This window comes from Pezoporus occidentalis, unplaced genomic scaffold (assembly GCF_034315485.1).
Source record: "Pezoporus occidentalis ecotype Australia unplaced genomic scaffold, CSIRO_AGI_Poc_V1 ctg834, whole genome shotgun sequence".
In the NCBI taxonomy this organism is placed as follows: Eukaryota; Metazoa; Chordata; class Aves; order Psittaciformes; family Psittacidae; genus Pezoporus; species Pezoporus occidentalis.
Genome location: NW_026916197.1, coordinates 1 through 22,924, shown reverse-complemented (window position 1 = coordinate 22,924; position 22,924 = coordinate 1). Strand labels below are relative to the sequence as shown.

The following is a 22,924-nucleotide window of genomic DNA, read 5'->3' as shown; positions in this document are numbered from 1 at the left end:
CCATAACCCCCCCTTAAACGCTCTTAAACCCCCCTTAAGCCCCCTTAAACCCCCTTAAAAGCTCTTAAACGCTCTTAAACCCCCCTTAAACGCTCTTAAACGCTCTTAAACCCCCCCTTAAACCCCCCTTAAAAGCTCTTAAACCCCCTTAAACGCTCTTAAACGCTCCTTAAGCCCCCTTAAACGCCCTTAAACCCCCCTTAAACGCTCTTAAACGCTCCTAAACGCTCTTAAATGCTCCTTAAGCCCTCTTAAACCCCCCTTAAAAGCTCTTAAATCCCCTTAGCACCCCCTTAAACACTCTTAAACCTCCTTAAACGCCCTTAACCCCCCCTTAAACGCTCTTAAACCCCCCCTTAACCCCCCCTTAAAAGCTCTTAAATGCCCTTAAGCCCCCTTAAACGCACTTAAAGCCCCCTTAAACGCCCTTAAACCCCCCTTAAACGCCCTTAAAAGCTCTTAACCCCCCCTTAAACGCTCTTAAATGCCCTTAAGCCCCCTTAAACGCACTTAAAGCCCCCTTAAACGCTCTTATACGCCCTTAAACCCCCCTTAAATGGTCTTAAACCCCCCTTAAACGCTCTTAAACCCCTTAACCCCCCCTTAAGCCCCCTTAAACCCCCTTAAAAGCTCTTAAATGCCCTTAAACGCCCTTAAACGCCCATAACCCCCCCTTAAACGCTCTTAAACCCCCCTTAAGCCACCTTAAACCCCCCTTAAACGCTCTTAAACGCCCTAAACCCCCCCTTAAACGCTCTTAAACCCCCCTTAAACGCTCTTAAACGCCCTTAAACCCCCCTTAAACGCCCCTTAAACGCTCTTAAACCCCACTTAAGCCCCCTTAAACCCCCCCTTAAGAGCTCTTAAACGCCCTTAAACCCCCCTTAAACGCTCTTAAACGCCCTTAAACCCCCCTTAAACGCTCTTAAACCCCCCTTAAACGCCCTTAACCCCCCCTTAAACCCCCTTAAAAGCTCTTAAACGCCCTTAAACCCCCCTTAAAAGCTCTTAAACGCCCTAAACCCCCCCCTTAACGCTCTTAAACCCCCTTAAACGCTCCTAAACGCTCTTAAACCCCCCTTAAACGCTCTTAAACGCTCTTAAATGCTCCTTAAGCCCCCTTAAACCCCCCTTAAACGCCCTTAAACGCTCTTAAACCCCCCTTAAATGCTCTTAAACGCTCTTAAACCCCCCTTAAACGCCCTTAAACGCCCTTAAACCCCCCTTAAACGCTCTAAAATGCTCCTTAAGCCCCCTTAAACCCCCCTTAAAAGCTCTTAAACGCCCTAAAACCCCCCTTAAACGCTGTTAAACCCCCCTTAAATGCTCTTAAACGCCCCTTAAACGCCCTTAAGCCCCCTTAAATGCACTTAAACCCCCTTAAACGCTCTTAAACGCCCTTAAACCCCCCTTAAACGCCCTTAACCCACCCCTTAAACGTCCTTAAGCGCTCATAAACACCCCTTAAATGCTCTTAAGCCCCCTTAAACGCACTTAAAGCCCCCTTAAACACTCTTAAACCCCCCTTAAGCCCCCTTAAACCCCCTTAAAAGCTCTTAAACCCCCCCCTTAATGCTCTTAAACCCCCCTTAAACGCTCTTAAATGCCCTTAAGCCCCCTTAAACGCCCTTAAACGCTCTTAAACCCCCCTTAAACGCCCATAAGCCCCCTTAAAAGCTCTTAAACGCCCATAACCCCCCCTTAAACGCTCTTAAACCCCCCTTAAGCCCCCTTAAACGCACTTAAACCCCCCTTAAACGCCCTTAAGCCCTCTTAAACGCTCTTAAAACCCCCTTAAACGCTCCTAAACGCCCTTAAACGCCCTTAAAGCCCCCTTAAACGCTCTTAAACGCCCTTAAACCCCCCTTAAACGCCCTTAAACCCCCCTTAAACGCCCCTTAAATGCTTTTAAACCCCCCTTAAACGCCCTTAAGCCCCCTTAAACGCATTTAAAGCCTCCTTAAACGCAAACGCCCTTAAACCCCCTTAAACGCCCACTTAAACTCCCTTAAACGCCCCTTAAACTCTCAAACGCCCTTAAACGCCCTTAAACGCCCTTAAACGCCCTTAAACCCCTTAAACCCCCCCTTAAGAGCTCTTAAACGCCCTTAAACCCACCTTAAACGCCCTTAAACGCCCTTAAAGCCCCCTTAAACGCTCTTAAACGCCCTTAAACGCCCTTAAACGCTCTTAAACGCCCTTAAACGCCCTTAAACGCCCCTTAAACGCTCTTAAACGCCCTTAAACGCCCTTAAACGCCCCTTAAAAGCTCTTAAACGCCCTTAAACGCCCTTAAACGCCCTTAAACGCCCTTAAACTCTCTTAAACGCCCTTAAATGCTCCTAAACGCCCTTAAAGCCCCCTTAAACGCTCTTAAACCCCCCTTAAACGCCCTTAAACGCCCCTTAAACGCCCTTAAACGCCCTTAAACGCCCTTAAACGCCCTTAAACGCCCTTAAACGCCCTTAAACGCCCTTAAACGCCCCTTAAACGCTCTTAAACGCCCTTAAACGCCCTTAAACGCCCTTAAACGCCCTTAAACGCCCTTAAACGCCCTTAAACGCCCTTAAACGCCCTTAAACGCCCTTAAACGCCCTTAAACGCCCTTAAACGCCCTTAAACGCCCTTAAACGCCCTTAAACGCTCTTAAACGCCCTTAAACGCCCTTAAACGCCCTTAAACGCTCTTAAACGCCCTTAAACGCCCTTAAACGCCCTTAAACGCCCTTAAACGCCCTTAAACGCCCTTAAACGCCCTTAAACGCTCTTAAACGCCCTTAAACGCCCTTAAACGCCCTTAAACGCCCTTAAACGCCCTTAAACGCCCTTAAACGCCCTTAAACGCTCTTAAACGCCCTTAAACGCCCTTAAACGCTCTTAAACGCCCTTAAACGCCCTTAAACGCCCTTAAACGCCCTTAAACGCTCTTAAACGCTCTTAAACGCCCTTAAACGCCCTTAAACGCCCTTAAACGCCCTTAAACGCCCTTAAACGCCCTTAAACGCCCTTAAACGCCCTTAAACGCCCTTTAAACGCCCTTAAACGCCCTTTAAACGCCCTTAAACGCCCTTAAACGCCCTTAAACGCCCTTAAACTCTCTTAAACGCCCTTAAACGCCCTTAAACGCCCTTAAACGCCCTTAAACGCCCTTAAACGCCCTTAAACGCCCCTTAAACGCCCTTAAACGCCCTTAAACGCCCTTAAACGCCCTTAAACGCCCTTAAACGCCCTTAAACGCCCTTAAACGCCCTTAAACGCCCCTTAAACGCCCTTAAACGCCCTTAAACGCCCTTAAACGCCCTTAAACGCCCTTAAACGCCCTTAAACGCCCTTAAACGCTCTTAAACGCTCTTAAACGCCCTTAAACGCCCTTAAACGCCCTTAAACGCCCTTAAACGCCCTTAAACGCTCTTAAACGCTCTTAAACGCTCTTAAACGCCCCTTAAACGCTCTTAAACGCCCTTAAACGCTCTTAAACGCCCTTAAACGCCCTTAAACGCCCTTAAACGCCCTTAAACGCTCTTAAACGCTCTTAAACGCCCTTAAACGCTCTTAAACGCCCCTTATGGGTCTCTATGGGGTACTTAGGGGCCCCATAGGGGGCCATTGGGGTCCCTATGGGGCGTTTGGGGTGGGGTGATGCTGGTGATGGGGTATTATGGGATGGAGGGTGGTGGTGATGGGTTATTATGGGATGGAGGGTGGTGATGATGGGTTATTATGGGATGGATAGTGATGATAATGGTTTATTATGGGATGGATGGTGATGATAATGGGTTATTATGGGATGGATGGTGATGATGATGGGTTATTATGGGATGGAGGGTGATGATAATGGGTTATTATGGGATGGATGGTGATGATGATGGGTCATTATGGGATGGAGGGTGGTGGTGATGGGTTATTATGGGATGGATGGTGATGATAATGGGTTATTATGGGATGGATTGTGATGGTGATGGTGATAATGGTTTATTATGGGATGGATAGTGATGATAGTGGGTTATTATGGGATGGGTGATGATGATGATGATGATGGGTTATTATGGGATGGATGGTGATGATGACAATGATGATAATGGGTCATTATGGGATGGATGGTGATGGTAATGGGTTATTATGGGATGGATGGTGGTGACAATGATGATGATGGGTCATTATGGGATGGATGGTGGTGGTGACAATGGTGATAATGGGTCATTATGGGATGGATGGTGGTGATGATGGGTTATTATGGGATGGATGGTGATGGCGATGATGATAATGGGTCATTATGGGATGGATGGTGATGACGATGATGATAATGGGTCATTATGGGATGGATGGTGATGACGATGATGATAATGGGTCATTATGGGATGGATGGTGATGACGATGATGATAATGGGTCATTATGGGATGGATGGTGATGACGATGATGATAATGGGTCATTATGGGATGGATGGTGATGACGATGATGATAATGGGTCATTATGGGATGGATGGTGATGACGATGATGATAATGGGTCATTATGGGATGGATGGTGATGACGATGATGATAATGGGTCATTATGGGATGGATGGTGATGACGATGATGATAATGGGTCATTATGGGATGGATGGTGATGACGATGATGATAATGGGTCATTATGGGATGGACGGTGATGGGTAATGGGTGCTGATGGGTTATGAAGGGCTTATTACGGGGTGGATGATGATGATGATGATGAAGGTGATGATGGTGATGGCTTATTACGGGATGGATGCTGATGGATAACGGGTGCCGATGTGTTCTGACGGGTTATGATGGGATGGACGGTGACGGATCATGGCTGTTGATGGCTTGTTATGGGATGGACAACACCCCTGGATAACGGATGCTGATGGGTTACTATGGGATGGATGACGCCCGCTCACGGGTTACTATTGGGCTTCCCCCAGGCCTGGCTGCAGCAGTACGGGTACCTGCCCCCCGGCGACCTGCGGGTGCAGGCGCAGCGCTCCCCACACTCGCTACCGGCCGCCTACGCTGCCATGCAGCGCCTCTACGGGCTGCGCGTCACCGCCCGCGCCGACCCCGAAACCATCCGGTGCGTTACATTGGGGGGGGTTCCAATGGGTTATGGGGCTTCCAGATGGGTCGTTGTTGGGTTTGGGGGTCTTCCGATTGGATCATCGTTGGGTTTGGAGGGCTTCCGGTTGGGTTTTGGGTCTTCCAGTTGGGTCTTGGGCCTTCCGGTTGGGTTTTGGGTCTTTCAGTTGGGTTTTGGGTCTTCCAGTTGGGCTCCAGTTGGGTTTTGGGTCTTCCAGTTGGGTTTTGGGTCTTCCAGTTGGTCTCCAGTTGGGTTCCGGGTCTTCCAGTTGGGTTCCGGTTGGGTTTGGGGTCTTCCAGTTGGGTTCCGGTCGGGTTTGGGGTCTTCCAGTTGGTCTTCAGTTGGGTTTTGGGCTTTCCAGTTGGGCTCTGGTTGGGTTTTGGGTCTTCCAGTTGGGTTTTGGGTCTTCCAGTTGGACTCCGGTTGGTTTTTGGGTCTTCCAGTTGGGCTCCAGTTGGGTTTTGGGTCTTCCAGTTGGGTTTTGGGTCTTCCAGTTGGGCTCCAGTTGGGTTTTGGGTCTTCCAGTTGGGCTCCAGTTGGGTTTTGGGCTTTCCAGTTGGGCTCCGGTTGGGTCTGGGGTCTTCCAGTTGGACTCCGGTTGGGTTTTGGGTCTTCCAGTTGGGCTCCAGTTGGGTTTTGGGTCTACCAGTTGGGTTCTTGAGGGGTTCCAATGGGATATGGGGCTTTCAGTTGGCTTATCATTGGGTTTGAGGTCTTCCAAGTGGATCAGTGTTGGGTTACGGGGGCTCTAAAGGGATCGTCTTCGGCTTTTGGGCCTTCCAGTTGGGTTCTTGGGGGCTTCCAATGGGATATGGGGCTTCCGAGTTGACGGATGTTGGGTTCGAGGTCTTCCAGTTGGATCATCGTTGCCTTTAGGAGGCTTCCAACTGGATTTTTGGGCCTTCCAGTTGGGTTTTGGGCCTTCCAGTTGGGTTTTGGGCCTTCCAGTTGGCTTCTCGGAGGGTCCCGATGGGTTATGGGGCTTCCGAGTTGATGGATGTTGGGTTCGGCGCCTTCCAATTGGATCATCGTTGGTGCTGGAGGTCTCCCTTCTCCTCCACAGGGCCATGCGCCGGCCCCGTTGCGGCGTTCCGGATAAGTTCGGCCCCGAGCTCAAAGCCAACGTGCGGCGCCGGCGCTTCGCCATCCAGGGCATGAAGTGGGACCAGCAGGAGATCACCTTCAGGTGAGGGGGGGCCAATGGGGTTCCAAGGGGATTCTAATGGGATCCGATGGGGTTCCAATGGGTTCCAATGGGGTTCTGATGGGTTCCAATGGGATTCCAATGGGATTTTGATGGGTTCCAATGGGATTTCGATGGGTTCCAATGGGATTCCGATGGGATCTGATGGGTTCTGATGGGTTCCAATGGGATTCCGATGGGTTCCAATGGGTTCTGGTGGGTTCCAATGGGTTCTGATGGGTTCCAATGGGATTCTGATGGGTTCCAATGGGATTCCAATGGGATTTTGATGGGTTCCAATGGGATTTCGATGGGTTCCAATGGGATTCCGATGGGATCTGATGGGTTTTGATGGGTTCTATTGGGATTCCGATGGGATTCCAATGGGTTCCAATAGGATTCCAATGGGTTCCAATGCGATTATGATGGGTTCCAATGGGATACAATAGGATTCCAGTGAGTTCTAATGGGATCCAATAAGATTCCAATGGGTTCCAGTGGGACCCAATAGGATTCCAATGGGTTCGAGTGGGACCCAATAGGATTCCAATGGGTTCCAATGGGATCCAATAGGATTCCGATGGGTTCCAATGGGTTCCAGTGGGATTCCGATGGATTGATCCCAATGGATCCCACTGCATCCCAATGACTCCCAATCGATCCCAAACGCTCCCCACTGATCCCATTGCCATTCCCAATGGCTCCCCATTGATCCCATTGGCTCCCCATCGATCCCATTGGCTCCCCATCGACCCCATTGCCATTCCCAATGGCTCCCCATCGATCCCATTGCCGTTCCCAATGGCTCCCCATTGATCCCATTGCCATTCCCAATGGCTCCCCATCGATCCCATTGCCGTTCCCAATGGCTCCCCATCGACCCCATTGCCATTCCCAATGGCTCCCCATCGACCCCAACGACTCCCCATTGATCCCAATGCACCCCAATGGCTCCCCATCGATCCCATTGGCTCCCCATTGATCCTATTCCCATTCCCAATGGCTCCCCATCGATCCCATTGCCATTCCCAATGGCTCCCCATTGATCCCATTGGCTCCCCATCGATCCCAATGGCTCCCCATTGATCCCATTGCCATTCCCAATGGCTCCCAATGACCCTATTGGCTCCCCATTGACCCCAATGGCGCCCCATCGCTCCCAATGCCATTCCCAATGGCTCTCCATCGACCCCAGTGGCTCCCCATTGATCCCATTGCCATTCCCAATGGCTCCCCATTGATTCCATTGCCATTCCCTTTGGCTCCCCATTGACCCCAACGACTCCCCATCGATCCCAATGCACCCCATTGGCTCCCCATCGATCCCATTGGCTCCCCATCGACCCCATTGCCATTCCCATTGGCTCCCCATTGACCCCAATGGCTCCCCATCGATCCCATTGGCTCCCCATTGATCCCATTGCCGTTCCCAATGGCTCCCCATCGATCCCATTGCCATTCCCAATGGCTCCCCATTGACCCCAATGGCTCCCCATCGATCCCATTGGCTCCCCATTGATCCTATTCCCATTCCCAATGGCTCCCCATCGACCCCATTGCCATTCCCAATGGCTCTCCATCGACCCCAGTGGCTCCCCATTGATCCCATTGCCATTCCCAATGGCTCCCCATTGACCCCATTGGCTCCCCATCGATTCCATTGGCTCCCCATCGATCCTATTCCCATTCCCAATGGCTCCCCATCGATCCCATTGCCGTTCCCAATGGCTCCCCATTGATCCCATTGCCTCCCCATTGACCCCAACGGCTCCCCATCGACCCCAACGACTCCCCATCGATCCCAATGCACCCCATTGGTCCCCCATCGACCCCAATGGCTGTTCCCCCCCCCTCCCCCCAGCATCCAGAACTTCACCCCCAAGGTGGGCGAGGCGGGCACGGGGGCAGCCATCCGCCGGGCCTTCGCCGCGTGGGCAGCGGCGGCCCCACTGCGCTTCCGCGAGGTTCCCTATGGGGCGATCCGAGCCGGGCGCGCGCCCCACGCCGACATCATGGTGCTCTTCGCCGAGGGTTTCCACGGCGACAGCACCCCCTTCGATGGAGAAGGGGGGTTCCTGGCCCACGCCTACTTCCCGGGCCCCCATATCGGGGGCGATACGCATTTCGATGGGGCTGAGCCGTGGACCGATCGCAACGAGGATCTCAGTGGTGAGAAGGGGCTGGGGGGGGGAAGGGGGTTTTGGGTTGGGTTTTGGGGGGGTTTGGGTTGAGTTGGGTTGGGTTTGGGTTGGTTGGGTTTGGGTTGGTTGGATTGAGTTGAGTTGGGTTGGTTGGGTTGGTTGAGTTGGGTTGGGTTGGTTGGGTTGGTTGAGTTGGGTTGAGTTGGGTTGGTTGGGTTGGGATGGGTTGAGTTGGGTTGGGTTGGTTGAGTTGGGATGCGTTGGGCTGAGTTGGGTTGGTTTGGTTGGGATGGGTTGGGTTGGTTGAGTTGGGTTGGTTGAGTTGGGTTGAGTTGGGTTGGGTTGGTTGGGTTGAGTTGGGATGCGTTGGGTTGAGTTGGGTTGGTTTGGTTGGGATGGGTTGGGTTGGTTGAGTTGGGTTGGGTTGGTTGGGTTGGTTGGGTTGAGTTGGGATGCGTTGGGTTGGGCTGAGTTGGGTTGAGTTGGGTTGGTTTGAGTTAGGTTGGGTTGGGTTGGGAATGGGTTGGGTTGAGTTGGGTTGGGTTGAGTTGGGTTGGGTTTGGGATGGTTTTGGGTGGGTTAGGGGTGATTTGGGGTGATTTGGGTTGCGTTGGGTTGGGGTGGGTTGGTTTTGAGTGGGTTTGGAGTGGTTTTGGGTCGATTTTGGTTGATTTTGGGTGTGTTTCAATGGGTTTTGGGATGGGGTTGGGTTGGGTTGGTTTTGGGGTGATTTTGGGGTGGTTTTGGGTCAGTTTTGGGGTGGTTTTGTGTCGGTTTAGGGGTGGTTTTGGGTTGATTTTGGGTCGGTTTTGGGGTGATTTTGGGGTGGTTTTGGGTTGATTTTGGGGTGGTTTTGGGTCGGTTTTGGGGTGATTTTGGGTCGGTTTTTGGGTGGTTTGAGGTCGGTTTTGGGGTGGTTTTGGGTCGGTTTTGGGGTGGATTTGGGTCGGTTTTGGGGTGGTTTTGGGGTGGTTTTGGGGGGGTTTGGGGGTGGTTTTGGGTCGGTTTTGGGGTGGTTTTGGGTCGGTTTTGGGGTGGATTTGGGTCGGTTTTGGGGTGGTTTTGGGGTGGTTTTGGGATGGTTTTGGGATGGTTTTGGGTCGGTTTTGGGGTGATTTTGGGTCGGTTTTGGGGTGGTTTTGGGTCACTTTTGGGTAGATTTTGGTTTGGTTTTGGGTTGGTTTGGGTCGTTTTGCGGTGGTTCAGGGCCCCCATCGCCCCATAACCTCCCTTGCCCCCCATCTTCGACCCCCCTTGCCCCCCTTCCCCCCCAACCCAAGCCCTCCTTGACCCATGGAGACCCCATGGAAGACCCCCATCGCCCCATAGAGGCCCTCCATTGACCCACATCGGCCCCATTGCAGGCAATGACCTCTTCCTGGTGGCCGTCCACGAGCTGGGTCACGCTCTAGGGCTGGAGCACTCCAGCGACCCCTCGGCCATCATGGCCCCCTTCTACCAATGGATGGACACCGAGGCCTTCACCCTCCCCGAGGACGACCGCCGCGGCATCCAGCAGCTCTACGGTGGGGGGCCTGCCCCATAGATACCTCCTATGGGGCTCCTATGGGGCTCGATGGGGTCCTTACGGGGCTAGCTCAAGGCTACGGTGGCACCAACCCAATGGGTGGCCATCGACGCCGTGGACACGTCCTATGGGTGCCAATGGGTCCTATGGGTCGCATGGGGACCTAGGGGTGCCAATGGGTCCTATGGGGCCCTATGGGTCTTATGGGGCCCTATGGGTGCCTATGGGGCTGTATGGGGCCCTTATGGGGCTACGTCAACCCCATGGTGGTCCCAAGACAATGGGTGGCCACCAACGCCATGGACACCTCCTATGGGTTCCTATGGGTCCCAATGGGTTCTTATGGGGCCCTATGGGTCCCTATGGGTGCCAATGGGTCCTATGGGTCTCAGTGAACCCTATGGGTCCTATAGCTTCCAATGACCCCCCAGTGGGTCCCTATGGGTCCTAATGGGTGCCAATGTCTCCTATGGGTCCCTATGGGTCCCAATGGGTGCCAATGGGACCTATGGGTCCCAATGACCCCCAACGGGTCCCAATAGGTCCCTATGGGTCCCTATGGGTGCCAATGGGTCCTATGGGTCCAAATGGGTCCCAATGGGTGCCAATGTGTCCTATGGCTCTCAGTGACCCCCTATGGGTCCCAATGGGTACCCATGTGTCCTATGGGTGCCAACGGGTCCTATGGGTCCCAATGGGTGCCAATGGGTCCCTATGGGTCCTATGGGTGCCAATGGGTCCTATGGGTCTCAGTGTGTCCCAATGGGTCCCTATGGGTCCTATAGCTTCCAATGACCCCCCAGTGGGTCCCTATGGGTCCTAATGGGTGCCAATGTCTCCTATGGGTCCCTATGGGTCTCAATGGGTGCCAATGGGACCTATGGGTCCCAATGACCCCCAACGGGTCCCAATAGGTCCCTATGGGTGCCAATGGGTCCCAATGGGTCCTATGGGTCCCAATGGGTCCCAATGGGTCCCTATGGGTCCCAATGGGTCCTATGGGTCCCAATGGGTGCCAATGTGTCCTATGGCTCTCAGTGACCCCCTATGGGTCCCAATGGGTACCCATGTGTCCTATGGGTGCCAATGGGTCCTATGGGTCCCAATGGGTGCCAATGGGTCCCTATGGGTCCAAATGGGTGCCAATGGGTCCTATGGGTGCCAATGGGTCCTATGGGTCCAAATGGGTCCCAATGGGTGCCAATGGGTCCTATGGGTCCCAATGGGTGCCAATGGGTCCTATGGGTGCCCATGTGTCCTATGGGTCCAAATGGGTGCCAATGGGTCCCTATGGGTCCCAATGGGTCCTATGGGTCCCAATGGGTGCCAATGTGTCCTATGGCTCCCATTGACCCCCAACGGGCTCCTATGGGTCCCAACGGGTGCCAACGGGTCCCGACGCGCCCACAGGGACCCGAGCAGGCCCCAGTTGGCCCCCAGTGGTGCCACGGAGCACGGAGAAGCCCCATAGACCCCCAGGGCCGCCCTATGGCCCCGACATCTGCGAGGGCAACTTCGACACCATCGCCATGCTCCGTGGGGAGATGTTCGTGTTCAAGGTGGTTGTGGGGCTGGGAATGGGGTCGGGATGGGTTGGGGTTGAGTTGGGTTTGGGTTGAGTTGGGTTGAGTTGGGTTTGGGTTGGGTTGAGTTGGGTTGAGTTGGGTTGGGTTGAGTTGGGTTTGGGTTTGGGTTGAGTTGGGTTTGGGTTGGGTTGAGTTGGGATGGGTTGAGTTGGGTTGGGTTGAGTTGGATTGGGATGGGTTGAGTTGGGTTGGGTTGGGTTGAGTTGGGTTGAGTTGGGTTGAGTTGGTTTGGGTTGAGTTGGGTTGAGTTTGGGTTGGGTTGGGTTGAGTTGGGATGGGTTGGGTTGAGTTGGGTTTGGGTTGGGTTGAGTTGGGTTGGGTTGGGTTGAGTTGGGTTGAGTTGGGTTGGGTTTTGGGCTCATTTTGGGCTGTTTTGGCTTATTTTGCTCATTTTGGGGTCTTTTTTTGACTGATTTTGGGACGTTTTGGGCCATTTTTGACCCTTTCTGGGTCGTTTTTTGTCCAGTTTTGGCCACACCGTTTTTCACCGTTTCTATCCATTTTTTTGAGTTTTCGGCCATTTTTGGGTCATTTCTGGCCGTTTTCAACCATTTCGGGGTCATTTTTGCCCGTTTTTGCCCGTTTCTGGGTCATTTCTGGTCGTTTTTCGCCATTTTTGACTGTTTCTGTCAATTTTTTGGCTGTTTTCATCCATTTCTGGGTCATTTTTGGCCATTTTTTGAACGTTTCTATCCATTTTTTTTTTCGTTTGCGACCATTTTGGGGTCATTTCTGGCCGTTTCCGAGCATTTTGGGGTCATTTTTGCCCGTTTTTGCCCATTTCTGTGTCATTTCTGGCCGTTTTTGTCCATTTCTGGGTCATTTTTGGCCATTTTTTTGCCCGTTTCTGTCCATTTTTTGGCAATTTTTGACCGTTTCTGGGTCATTTTTTGCTGTTTTTTTGACCGTTTTTGCCCGTTTCTGGGTCATTTTTGCCCGTTTTCGACCATTTTTGGGTCATTTCTGGCCATTTTTTGCCCGTTTCTATCCATTTTTTGGCGTTTTCAACCATTTTGGGGTCATTTCTGGCCGTTTTCGAGCATTTTTGGTTCATTTTCGCCCGTTTTTGGCTATTTCTAGGTCGCTTTTGTCCGTTTTTGCCCATTTTCGACCATTTTTGGGTCATTTCTGGCCATTTTCTGACCGTTTCTGTCCAATTTTGGGTCATTTCTGGCCATTTTCAACCATTTTTGTGTCATTTCTGGCCATTTTTTGACCATTTCTGGGCTTCTTTTGCCCGTTTCTATCCATTTTTTGGCGTTTTCGACCATTTTGGGGTCGTTTCTGGCCGTTTTCGAGCATTTTGGTGTCGTTTCTGGCCATTTTCAACCATCTTTGGGTCATTTCTGGCCATTTTCAACCATTTTGGGGTCATTTCTGGCCATTTTTTGCCCGTTTCTGGCCATTTTTTGCCCGTTTCTATCCATTTTTTTTTGCGTTTTCGACCATTTTGGGGTCATTTCCGGCCGTTTTCGAGCATTTTTGGGTCACTTTCGCCCGTTTTTGGCCATTTCTAGGTCGCTTTTGTCCGTTTTTGCCCGTTTTCGAGCATTTTTGGGTCCTTTCTGGCCATTTTCTGACCGTTTCTGTCCACTTTTGGGTCATTTCTGGCCATTTTCAACCATTTCTGGGTCATTTCTGGCCATTTTTTGAACGTTTCTGTCCATTTTTTTTTGCGTTTTTGACCATTTTGGGGTCATTTCTGGCCGTTTTTGAGCATTTTTGGGTCATTTTCGCCCGTTTTTACCCGTTTCTGGGTCATTTCTGGCCGTTTTCGTCCATTTCTGGGTCTTTTTTGGCCATTTTTGGACTGTTTCTATCCCTTTTTGGCCTTTTCGACCATTTTTGGGTCATTTCTGGCCATTTTCAACCATTTTGGGGTCATTTTCGCCCGTTTCTGGGTAATTTCTGGCCGTTTTCGTCCATTTCTGGGTCATTTCTGGCCATTTTTTGACCGTTTCTGGCCATTTTTTGCCCGTTTCTAGCCATTTTTTTGGCGTTTTCGACCATTTTGGGGTCATTTCCGGCCGTTTTCGAGCATTTTGGGGTCGTTTTGGGCCCGTTTCTGACCGTTTCGTTGCTGTCGCTGCAGGAACGCTGGTTCTGGAGGGTGCGGGAGCGCCGGGTGCTCGAGGGGTACCCGCTCCCCATTGGCCACTTCTGGGCCGGGCTCCCCCCCAGCATCAGTGCCGCCTACGAGCGCCGCGATGGCAAGTTTGTCTTCTTCAAAGGTGCGCTGTGGGGCGCTATGGGTCTCTATGGGGTCTCTATGGGTCTCTATGGGTCTCTATGGGTCTCTATGGGGTTTCTATGGGTCTCTATGGGGTCTCTATGGGTCTCTATGGGGTCTCTATGGGTCTCTATGGGTTTCTATGGGGTCTCTATGGGTCTCTATGGGTTTCTATGGGGTTTCTATGGGTCTCTATGGGGTTTCTATGGGGTCTCTATGGGTCTCTATGGGTCTCTATGGGGTCTCTGGGGTTTCTATGGGTCTCTATGGGGTTTCTATGGGTCTCTATGGGTTTCTATGGGGCTTCTATGGGTCTCTATGGGTCTCTATGGGGTTTCTATGGGGTCTCTATGGGGTTTCTATGGGGTTTCTATGGGTCTCTATGGGGTTTCTATGGGGTTTCTATGGGTCTCTATGGGGTTTCTATGGGGTTTCTATGGGTCTCTATGGGTCTCTATGGGGTTTCTATGGGTCTCTATGGGGTCTCTATGGGTCTCTATGGGGTTTCTATGGGGTCTCTATGGGGCTCTATGGGTCTCTATGAGGTCTCTATGGGGTCTCTATGGGTCTCTATGGGTTTCTATGGGTCTCTATGGGGTCTCTATGGGTCTCTATGGGGTTTCTATGGGTCTCTCTGGGGTCTCTATGGGTCTCTATGGGTCTCTATGGGGTCCCTATGGGGTCCCTATGGGTCTCTATGGGGTTGCTATGGGGTTTCTATGGGGTCTCTATGTGTCTCTATGCGTCCCAATGGGTCTCTATGGGTCCCTATGGGTCCCAATGGGTCCCTATGGGTCCCAATGGGGTCTCTATGGGTCCCAATGTCTCTCTATGGGGTTCCAATGGGTCTCTATGGGTCCCAATGGGGTCTCTATGGGTCTCTATGTGTCCCAATGGCTCTCAATGTGTCCCCCCCCATAGGTGACCGGCACTGGGTCTTCTCGGAGGCCTCCCTAGAGCCCGGGTACCCGCGGGCGCTGCGGGAGCTGGGCCGGGGGGTGCCCAGCGATGGCCTGGATGCGGCCCTGCAATGGCTGCCCAGCGGCACCACCTACCTCTTCCGGGGCAACAAGTGAGCGCTATGGGGCGCTATGGGGCGCTATGGGGTGTCTATGGGTGTCTATGGGGGTCTATGGGGGTCTATGGGGGTCTACGGGGGTCTATGGGTGTCTATGGGGGTCTATGGGGTGTCTATGGGGGTCTGTGGGGGGTCTATGGGGTGTCTATGGGGTGTCTATGGGGGGTCTATGGGGGTCTATGTCTATGGGGGTCTATGGGGCTCTATGGGGTGTCTATGGGGTGTCTATGGGGGTCTATGGGGGTCTATGGGGGTCTATGGGGGTCTATGGGGTGTCTATGGGTGGTCTATGGGGGTCTATGGGGTGTCTATGGGGGTCTATGGGGGTCTATGGGGGTCTATGGGGTGTCTATGGGGGTCTATGGGGGTCTATGGGGTGTCTATGGGGCTCTATGGGGGTCTATGGGGCTCTATGGGGTGTCTCTATGGGGTGTCTATGGGGTCTATGGGGGTCTATGGGGGTCTATGGGGGTCTATGGGGGTCTATGGGGTGTCTATGGGGGTCTATGGGGTGTCTATGGGGGGCTATGGGGGTCTATGGGGGTCTATGGGGGTCTATGGGGGTCTATGGGGGGCTATGGGGGGGTCTATGGGGGTCTATGGGGGTCTATGGGGGTCTATGGGGGGTCTATGGGGGGCTATGGGAGTCTATGGGGGTCTATGGGGGGTCTATGGGGGTCTATGGGGTGTCTATGGGGGTCTATGGGGTGGGGGTGTCTATGGGGGGTCTATGGGGGGTCTATGGGGGTCTATGGGGGGCTATGGGGGGTCTATGGGGGTCTATGGGGGGCTATGGGGGGCTATGGGGGTCTGTGGGGTTCTATGGGGGGGGGTCTATGGGGTCTATGGGGGTCTATGGGTTTTCTATGGGGGTCTATGGGGTGTCTATGGGGGTCTATGGGGGTCTATGGGGTGTCTATGGGGGTCTATGGGGGTCTATGGGGGTCTATGGGGTGTCTATGGGGTCTATGGGTCTATGGGGGTCTATGGGGGGCTATGGGGTGGCTATGGGGGTCTATGGGGTGTCTATGGGGGGCTATGGGGTGTCTATGGGGTGTCTATTGGGGTCTGTGGGGGGTCTATGGGGGTCTATGGGGTTTCTATGGGGCTCTATAGGTCTCTATGTGGGGTCTATGGGGGGTCTATGGGGTTTCTATAGGGTTTCTATGGGGCTCTAAGGGGGTCTATGGGGCCTTTATGCAGCTTCCAGGACCTAATGGGGCCTCTCTGGGGTCTCTATGGGGGTTTATGGGGGCTCTATGGGGGTCTATGGGGGCTCTATGGGGTGTCTATGGGACCTCTATGCACCTGCCAGGACCTAAACGGGCTCTATGGGGTCTTTATGGGTCCTTTATGCACCTTCCAGGAGCTCTATGGGGCCTTTATGCACCTTCCGGGACCTTCTGGGGGCCTCTATGGGGTCTTTATGGGGCCTTTATGCACCTTCCGGGACCTTCAGTGGGCTTCTGGGACCTTCTATGGACCTTCTGGGACCTGCTGGGGGCCTCTATGCACCTGCCAGGACCTCTATGGGGCTTCTGGGACCTCTATGGGGCCTCTATGCACCTGCCAGGACCTTAATGGGGCCTCTATGCACCTTCCAGGACCTTCTTGGGACCTCTATGGGGCCTCTATGCACCTTCTAGGACCTTAATGGGGGCTCTATGGGGCTACCGGGATCTCTATGGGGCCTCTATGCACCTTCCAGGACCTTCTTGGGGCTTCTATGGGGCCTCTATGCACCTTCTAGGACCTTAATGGGGCCTCTATGGGGCTACCAGGACCGCTATGGGGCCTCTATGCACCTTCCAGGACCTTCTTGGGGCTTCTATGGGGCCTCTATGCACCTTCTAGGGCCTTAATGGGGGCTCTATGGGGCTACCGGGACCTCTATGGGGCCTCTATGCACCTTCTAGGACCTTTATGGGGCCGCTATGGGGCTACTGTGACCTCTATGGGGCCTCTATGCACCTTCTAGGACCTTAAAGGGGCCGCTATGGGGCTACTGTGACCTCTATGGGGCCTCTATGCACCTTCTAGGACCTTTATGGGGCCGCTATGGGGCTACTGTGACCTCTATGGGGCCTCTATGCACCTTCTAGGACCTTTATGGGGCCTCTATGGGGCTACTGGGACCTCTATGGGGCCTCTATGCACCTTCTAGGACCTTAATGTGGCCTCTATGGGGCTACTGTGACCTCTATGGGGCCTCTATGCACCTTCTAGGACCTTAAAGGGGCCGCTATGGGGCTACTGGGGCCCTTTATGGAGCTGCCAGGACCTCAATTGCGCTCCCATTGATAACAATGGCGCCCCATTGACCCCCATTGACCCCATTGACCCCCGTTGACCCCATTGACCCCATTGACCCCCATTGACCCCATTGGAGCCCCATTGACCCCAATGACCCCATTGACCCCCATTGACCCCATTGACCCCAATGACCCCATTGACCCCATTGGAGCCCCAATGACCCCATTGACCCCCATTGACCCCATTGACCCCAATGACCCCATTGACCCCATTGACCTCCATTGACCCCAATGACCCCATTGACCCCCATTGACCCCCATTGACCCCATAGCCCCCAATGGCGCCCCATAGCCCTCCATAGCCCCCCATTGACCCCATAGGCCCCAATGGTGCCCCATAGCCCCCAATGGCGCCCCATAGCCCCCCATTGACCCCATAGCCCCCAATGGCGCCCCATAGCCCCCCATTGACCCCATAGCCCCCAATGGTGCCCCATTGACCCCCATAGCCCCCCATAGCCCCCCATTGACCCCATAGCCCCCAATGGCACCCCATAGCCCCCCATTGACCCCATAGCGCCCTATAGAGCCCTATAGCCCCCCATTGACCCCATAGCCCCCAATGGCGCCCCATAACCCCCCATAGCCCCCCATTGACCCCATAGCCCCCCATTGACCCCATAGCCCCCCATGGTGCCCCATAGCCCCCTCTGCCCCCCCTGCCCCATAGCCCCCCAATGGCGCCCCATAGCCCCTATAGGCGCCCCATTGACCCCATAGCCCCCAATGGTGCCCCATGCCCCCCATGGCGGCATAGCCCCATAGCCCCCCATTGACCCCATAGCCCCCCATAGCCCCCATGACCCCATAGCCCCCATAGGCACCCCATAGCCCCCCATTGCACCCCATAGCCCCCATTGCCCCATAGCCCCCATTGGCCCCCATAGCCCCCCATGGCGGCCCCATAGCCCCCAATGGCCCCCCATTGACCCCATAGCCCCCCATTGACCCCATAGCCCCCAATGGCACCCCATAGCGCCCCATTGACCCCATAGCCCCCAATGGCGCCCCATAGCCCCCAATGGCGCCCCATAGCCCCCTCTGCCCCCCCTGCCCCATAGGTACTATAGGTTCAACGAGGACACCCGCTCCGTGGACCCCGATTACCCCAAGAGCATCGAGGTGTGGGGCGGGGTCCCCGAGGCCCCCAGTGGGGCCTTTATGGGCCCCATAGGACCAAGGGGGTACCATGGGGCGGCTATGGCCCCCCCATTATAACCCATTGAACCCCATTGCCCCCCATTGAACCCCATTGAACCCCACTGCCCCCCATTGAACCCCATTGCCCCCCATTGCCCCCCATTGAACCCCATTGAACCCCATTGAACCCCATTATAACCCCATTGAACCCCATTGAACCCCATTATAACCCCATTGAACCCCATTGAACCCCATTGAACCCCATTGAACCCCATTATAACCCCATTAAACCCCATTGAACCCCATTATAACCCCATTGAACCCCATTAAACCCCATTGAACCCCATTATAACCCCATTGAACCCCATTGAACCCCATTGAACCCCATTATAACCCCATTGAACCCCATTGAACCCCATTATAACCCCATTATAACCCCATTGAACCCCATTGAACCCCATTGAACCCCATTATAACCCCATTGAACCCCATTATAACCCCATTGAACCCCATTGAACCCCATTCTAACCCCATTGAACCCCATTGAACCCCATTAAACCCCATTGAACCCCATTATAACCCCATTATAACCCCATTATAACCCCATTGAACCCCATTATAACCCCATTGAACCCCATTGAACCCCATTATAACCCCATTGAACCCCATTGAACCCCATTGAACCCCATTATAACCCCATTGAACCCCATTGAACCCCATTAAACCCCATTGAACCCCATTGAACCCCATTAAACCCCATTATAACCCCATTGAACCCCATTGAACCCCATTATAACCCCATTGAACCCCATTATAACCCCATTGAACCCCATTATAACCCCATTGAACCCCATTGAACCCCATTATAACCCCATTGAACCCCATTATAACCCCATTATAACCCCATTGAACCCCATTGAACCCCATTAAACCCCATTATAACCCCATTATAACCCCATTGAACCCCATAACCCCCATTGAACCCCATTGAACCCCCTTATAACCGCCTTATAACCCCATTAAACCCCATTATAACCCCATTGAACCCCATTATAACCCCATTGAACCCCATTATAACCCCATTCCATCCCATAATAACCCCATTGAACCCCATTATAACCCCATTGAACCCCATTATAACCCCATTGAACCCCATTAAACCCCATTGAACCCCATTGAACCCCATTATAACCCCATTAAACCCCATTGAACCCCATTGAACCCCATTAAACCCCATTGAACCCCATTATAACCCCATTGAACCCCATTATAACCCCATTGAACCCCATTGAACCCCATTGAACCCCATTATAACCCCATTATAACCCCATTGAACCCCATTATAACCCCATTAAACCCCATTGACCCCATTAACCCCATTGAACCCCATTAACCCCATTGAACCCCATTATAACCCCATTGAACCCCATTAAACCCCATTAAACCCCATTATAACCCCATTATAACCCCATTAAACCCCATTATAACCCCATTGAACCCCATTATAACCCCATTGAACCCCATTAAACCCCATTAAACCCCATTGAACACCATTGAACCCCATTAAACCCCATTAAACCCCATTATAACCCCATTGAACCCCATTATAACCCCATTATAACCCCATTGTACCCCATTATAACCCCATTATAACCCCATTATAACCCCATTATACCCCATTATAACCCATTATAACCCCATTATAACCCATTATAACCCCATTATAACCCCATTGAATCCCCATTTAAACCCCATTGAACCCCATTAAACCCCATTATAACCCCATTATAACCCCATTATAACCCCATTGAACCCCATTATAACCCCATTATAACCCCATTGAACCCCATTAGAACCCCATTGAACCCCATTGAACCCCATTATAACCCCATTATAACCCCATTGAACCCCATTATAACCCCATTGAACCCCATTAAACCCCATTGAACCCCATTATAACCCCATTGAACCCCATTAAACCCCATTGAACCCCATTAAACCCCATTGAACCCCATTATAACCCCATTGAACCCCATTATAACCCCATTGAACTCCACTGAACCCCATTATAACCCATTATAACCCCATTAAACCCCATTGAACCCCATTATAACCCCATTGAACCCCATTAAACCCCATTAAACCCCATTATAACCCCATTGAACCCCATTAAACCCCATTGAACCCCATAGAACCCCATTATAACCCCATTGAACCCCATTAAACCCCATTGAACCCCATTACCCCCCATTATAACCCCATTGAACCCCATTATAACCCCATTGAACCCCATTATAACCCCATTGAACCCCATTATAACCCCATTGAACCCCATTCAACCCCATTGAACCCCATTATAACCCCATTGAACCCCATTATAACCCCATTGAACCCCATTATAACCCCATTATAACCCCATTAAACCCCATTGAACCCCATTATAACCCCATTAAACCCCATTATAACCCCATTGAACCCCATTAAACCCCATTGAACCCCATTAAACCCCATTAAACCCCATTATAACCCCATTAAACCCCATTGAACCCCATTATAACCCCATTAAACCCCATTATAACCCCATTGAACCCCATTATAACCCCATTGAACCCCATTATAACCCCATTAAACCCCATTGAACCCCATTGAACCCCATTATAACCCCATTAAACCCCATTGAACCCCATTAAACCCCATTGAACCCCATTATCACCCCATTCCATCCCATAATAACCCCCTTATAACCCCATCAGCCGTCACCTACTTCTACAAGGCCGGCCGCTATTGGCTCTTCGACAACCGCCTCCTCCGCGTCGCTCCGGGCTACCCCAAATCCGCCCTCCGCGATTGGTTGGCTTGCGAAGGACCCGACCAATCGGAACCGTCGCCTCCCGATGACGTCAGCGACGACGAGGAGGAGGAGGTGATCGTCATCGAGGTCGGCCCCGCCCCTTCCGCCCTGGCGCCGCCATTGGTCCTCCTGGGGGGGGCGGCGCTGGCGTTGGCGGCCGCGGTGCTGCTGTGGCGCCGCAAGGGGGCGCCCAAACGCCTGCTCCGCTGCCAGCGCTCGCTGCTGCCGCGCGTCTAGCGCCGCCCACTGCCTTATATGGCAAGGAGGAAGAGGAGGAGGACACGCCCCCCCAACCCCACACTGCCTTATATGGAAGGAGGAAGACACGCCCCCCCCCCACGGCCTTATATGGGAGGAGGAGGACACGCCCCCCCCAACCCTAACCCTAACCCCACTGCCTTATATGGGAGGAGGAGGAGGACACGCCCACATCCCATCCCCACTGCCTTATATGGAAGGAGGACACGCCCCCCCCCCCCCCATTGCCTTATATGGAGGACACGCCCCCAACCCCAACCCCACTGCCTTATATGGGAGGAGGAGGACACCCCCCCCCCCCACCCCAACCCCACTGCCTTATATGGAAAGAGGAGGAGGACACTCCCCCCCCACTGCCTTATATGGAAGGAGGAGGAGGACACGCCCACATCCCCACACTGCCTTATATGGGAGGAGGAGGAGGACACGACCCCACCCCAACCCCAACCCCACTGCCTTATATGGAAGAAGGAGGAGGAGGACACACCCCCACTGCCTTATATGGGGAAGGAGGAGGACATGCCCCCCCCCCCCGCCTTATATGGGAGGAGGACACGCCCACATCCCATCCCCACTGCCTTATATGGAAGGAGGACACGCCCCCCCCCACCCCAACCACACATCCTTATATGGAAAGAGGAGGAGGAGGACATGCCCCCCCCCCCCCCTTGCCTTATATGGAAGGAGGCGGACACGCCCCCCCCCCCCCCTTCCCATGCTATATATTGGAGGGAGCTCCGCCCACTTCCATATATGGGAGGAGGAGGACATGCCCCCCCCCCCATGCTTTATATGGGAGGAAGCTCCGCCCGCTTCCATATATGGGAGGAGGAGGCCACGCCCCCTTCTCTGTCCTTATATGGGAGCAGGCCACACCCCCTTCCCAGTCTTTATATGGGAGGAAGCTCCGCCCACTTCCATACATGGGAGGAGGCTCCACCCACTTTCCATATATCGGAGGCCGTGCCCCCTTCATAGTCCTTATATGGGAGTAAGCTCCGCCCAGTTCCATATATGGGAATAGGAAGACACGCCCCCCACCCTTCCCAGTCTTTATATGGGAGGAAGCTCCGCCCACTTCCATATATGGCCACGCCTCCCTTCCTATCCCTTATATGGGAGAAGGGCCCACCCCCTTTCCATATATGGGAGGAACACCCCCTTCTCAGTCTTTATATGGGAGGAGGCTCCGCCCACTTCCATATATGGGAATAGGAGGACATGCCCCCCCCCCGCTTTATATGGGAGGAAGCTCCGCCCACTTCCATATATGGGAGGAGGCCAAGCCCCCTTCCTAGTCTTTACATGGGGGGAGGCTCCGCCCCCTCCCTTTCCATATATGGGAGGCCACGCCCCCTTTCCCTAGGCCTTATAGGGGAGGAGGCTCCACCCACCCTTTCCATATATGGGAGGCCATGACCCCTTCCTAGGCCTTATATGGGAGGAAGCTCCGCCCACTTCCATATATGGGAAGGGGAGGCCACGCCCCCTTCCTAGTCATTATATCGGAGGCTCCTCCCCCCCGCCCTTTCCATATATGG

General features: G+C 53.3%; 1 protein-coding gene across 1 annotated transcript; it reads left to right on the top strand.

The window, feature by feature from the left end:
• Positions 1 to 4,885: 4,885 nt before the first annotated feature.
• Positions 4,886 to 21,362, top strand: MMP14 (matrix metallopeptidase 14). The gene is made up of 9 exons (XM_062604196.1): positions 4,886 to 5,073; positions 6,140 to 6,262; positions 8,121 to 8,428; positions 9,765 to 9,926; positions 11,339 to 11,487; positions 13,607 to 13,745; positions 14,666 to 14,816; positions 18,196 to 18,300; positions 21,017 to 21,362. Exons 1-9 carry the CDS (start codon positions 4,886 to 4,888, stop codon positions 21,360 to 21,362), a joined length of 1,671 nt encoding a protein of 556 aa, XP_062460180.1.
• The last annotated feature ends 1,562 nt before the right edge of the window (positions 21,363 to 22,924 follow it).

Coding starts and splice junctions, on each gene's coding strand:
- MMP14 (XM_062604196.1), top strand. CDS start 4,886: ATGACGCCCGCTCACGGGTTACTATTGGGCTTCCCCCAGGCCTGGCTG. Junction 6,263..8,120: donor CAGCAGGAGATCACCTTCAG/GTGAGGGGGGGC, acceptor CCCTCCCCCCAG/CATCCAGAACTTCACCCCCA. Junction 13,746..14,665: donor CAAGTTTGTCTTCTTCAAAG/GTGCGCTGTGGG, acceptor CCCCCCCCATAG/GTGACCGGCACTGGGTCTTC.